Source organism: Prorops nasuta, unplaced genomic scaffold, assembly GCF_024137725.1.
Source record: "Prorops nasuta isolate Cenicafe-Biocafe unplaced genomic scaffold, Cenicafe_Pnas_1.2 PNAS00005, whole genome shotgun sequence".
NCBI lineage: Eukaryota > Metazoa > Arthropoda > Insecta > Hymenoptera > Bethylidae > Prorops > Prorops nasuta.
In genome coordinates, this window is record NW_027116802.1 from 205,422 (window position 1) to 207,868 (window position 2,447).

Below are 2,447 nucleotides of genomic sequence, written 5' to 3' on the forward strand. Positions count from 1 at the left end.
AGTTGGCTCTGCAGTTAATGTCAGTATTGAGCTAGAAGTAAAATCCGCTGCCTCTATTCCTTGGGCAATCCAGGTTTCCCCATGTTGCAATAAAATAAATGGCTCACTCGACGCAAATTTTAAAACCTCATTGTCGTCAACAAAAGTGCCATCCTTTTCCATAACTAATATAGTACCAACAATTCCAAGTTTGGCGCTACCTTGATTGATAAGTTCGTCTAACATATTTTGCGATTCTTGAAGGAGCAATGAGATTTTACGCTTTCTCTTAGCTGTCCAAATTTAAAATAAATATGTCATCTGAAAAATGAAATAAAAATTAAAGTAGGTGCATGAAAATGCTATCATATAATGAGATATGAATAAAAATGTTATAAAGGTAGCAACTTACACTAATTAGAAGTATCGAGAGGAACGTATTGAAAAATATAAATAGGAAAAGAGGATATATGCGTTTTAAGAACAGGATGTGCCATGGTTAAAGAGGAATATGGGAATACATGCATTTGGTCGGTGTCAATTTTCTTATTTTTTAAATTAAATTTTTCGTATATACCAAAATTATTATTATATATAATCGTAGTAATGCAACCTAAGAAATAGATATTTGAATAATAGCTGTCTATTAAAATAAAATTAATCTTACATAGAAGTAAATTATCGTAACTATCTTTCCCTACACAAACATACGTTTTTGCTTTATACATAATTCCCCTAAATAATACTTCTGAAGCTACATATTTGAAGTTTTGCTCTTTATTATCATAAAAATAAGTAGTTATAACCGATGATATGTTCGTAGGAAAATTAGCAATAGAATATATTTCTGCATTATCAGATATTGCTTTATCACGATATAAATCCTTATAACGTAAAGCTTGCAAATATTGATGTTTTTGACATAAAGTTTTAGTAATGTTTTTAAAATTCTGTGTATGCTTGACAATATTTTTAAAATATTTGTGCTTACTTTCAAACCTTAATGTCCAAAAATGTTTGAGAGGACTAAAATGCAAAATCAGAGAAGGGTAATGTGTTATATAGTGATGCTTGGGTCTAAGTTTAATTTTTGGAAAACATTTCAATCTTAGACTTAAATATTCGTTAATTTTTTCTTGGATTAATGCGATTTGACCAAATGATAAAGCAGAAGCTAGTATTAAGAAAGTCTTTTCACGAAGGCATAATATTAATCTCCAAACGTCATCTTCAGTATCAATTACTAGATCACAAATAGCTATAGGAAAAATTAATAATAATCTTTTAATTTGACTTGCATTACCAGTAAGTTTACATGCATCTTTAATTGGAGGTATCGTAACAATACTTTTTTCATTAAAGAATTTTATCTTTTTCAGTCTAGAATTTAATAAATTAAAATTAAACCACTGGTTCTTAACAAAATATTTTATGCAATACATAAAATCATAGGGGATAATACCTTCTAGTAAGTCGTGTGCAATACATGGTGGTAGCCCTGGATTACACACATGAAAATATTTAAGTTTATTAAGACACGAATTATTTTTAATGCCATTTGTAGGAATGCACTTATACTCAGCTTCATTTGCACTTACATCATAATTTTGTGGATTTCGTGTGACTTTTGTACATACATTTTTAAATTGACTTTTATGCACATCACAATAGCGACAAATATATTCAGACGAAGAGAAATTTTCGGTAAAGCCTCCTAACTGATGGCTCCCTAAGTTATCACCTACTGTTGCTATCACTGTGCCGTTAATAGTAGTGATTTCATTATTAATACAGATTTTAATTCCGTCTTTTTCTAATTTTCTTAAATCATCTACTAATACTTCCATTACTTTGTCCCAACCAAAAAAAGTAATATGCTTTTCATAGCAAAGGAGAACAAGTTGAATATGTTCTATTTTTGATCTCAAATAAGCAGGCAAATTAGCTATAATCATGTAAACTCCAACAAGTTTAAATTTGCACTTAGAAGAGCCTAAAGGGTTACATACCTCAAACGCATCCTGAAATAACACAATTTGCAATGGATTATTTTTTTTAAAGAAATCGTTGTTTTTTATTAAAAACCCATCCTGTATGTCACGTAATACATCGTTTTTAACATTATTGTGTGGATATTTTAAAAAATGTAGAACATTTTCGTTTTCTAACAGTAATTTTAATGTTTTTAAGATTGGGACATAATGATAGAAGCATGCTTAGTGCAAATTATTGATTCCTAATTTGATCTCTATTGGCTGAACAATATTAAAGTTGGCTCTAAAGTATTTATCTCTTAAGTAAGTATTTCTGAGGCAACCTTTTACAGAACTAAAAATATCTTTTAAAGGAGAAAAGCTTTTCTCAAAAATATTGCACATTTCTTCTTTAATATTGTGTGGTATATTAAGGCTCATAACTGTAGAGGTGAAATTTCTATGGGTAGCATCAGTTAAAGCGGAAATACTATC

At 29.3% G+C, this 2,447-nt stretch overlaps 1 protein-coding gene across 1 annotated transcript; it reads right to left on the reverse strand.

Annotated features, from left to right (window-relative positions):
* Positions 1-268: 268 nt before the first annotated feature.
* On the reverse strand, positions 269-2,193 carry LOC136773534 (uncharacterized). Its single transcript, XM_066727278.1, has 3 exons — positions 2,149-2,193; positions 647-2,069; positions 269-300 (listed from the first exon to the last, which is right to left on the reverse strand). Exons 1-3 carry the CDS (start codon positions 2,191-2,193, stop codon positions 269-271), a joined length of 1,500 nt encoding a protein of 499 aa, XP_066583375.1.
* Positions 2,194-2,447: the final 254 nt, after the last annotated feature.

Coding starts and splice junctions, on each gene's coding strand:
- LOC136773534 (XM_066727278.1), bottom strand. CDS start 2,193: ATGCTTCTATCATTATGTCCCAATCTTAAAAACATTAAAATTACT. Junction 2,070..2,148: donor TTAAAAACATTAAAATTACT/GTTAGAAAACGA, acceptor CGTGACATACAG/GATGGGTTTTTAATAAAAAA. Junction 301..646: donor TTACGATAATTTACTTCTAT/GTAAGATTAATT, acceptor TTCATTTTTCAG/ATGACATATTTATTTTAAAT.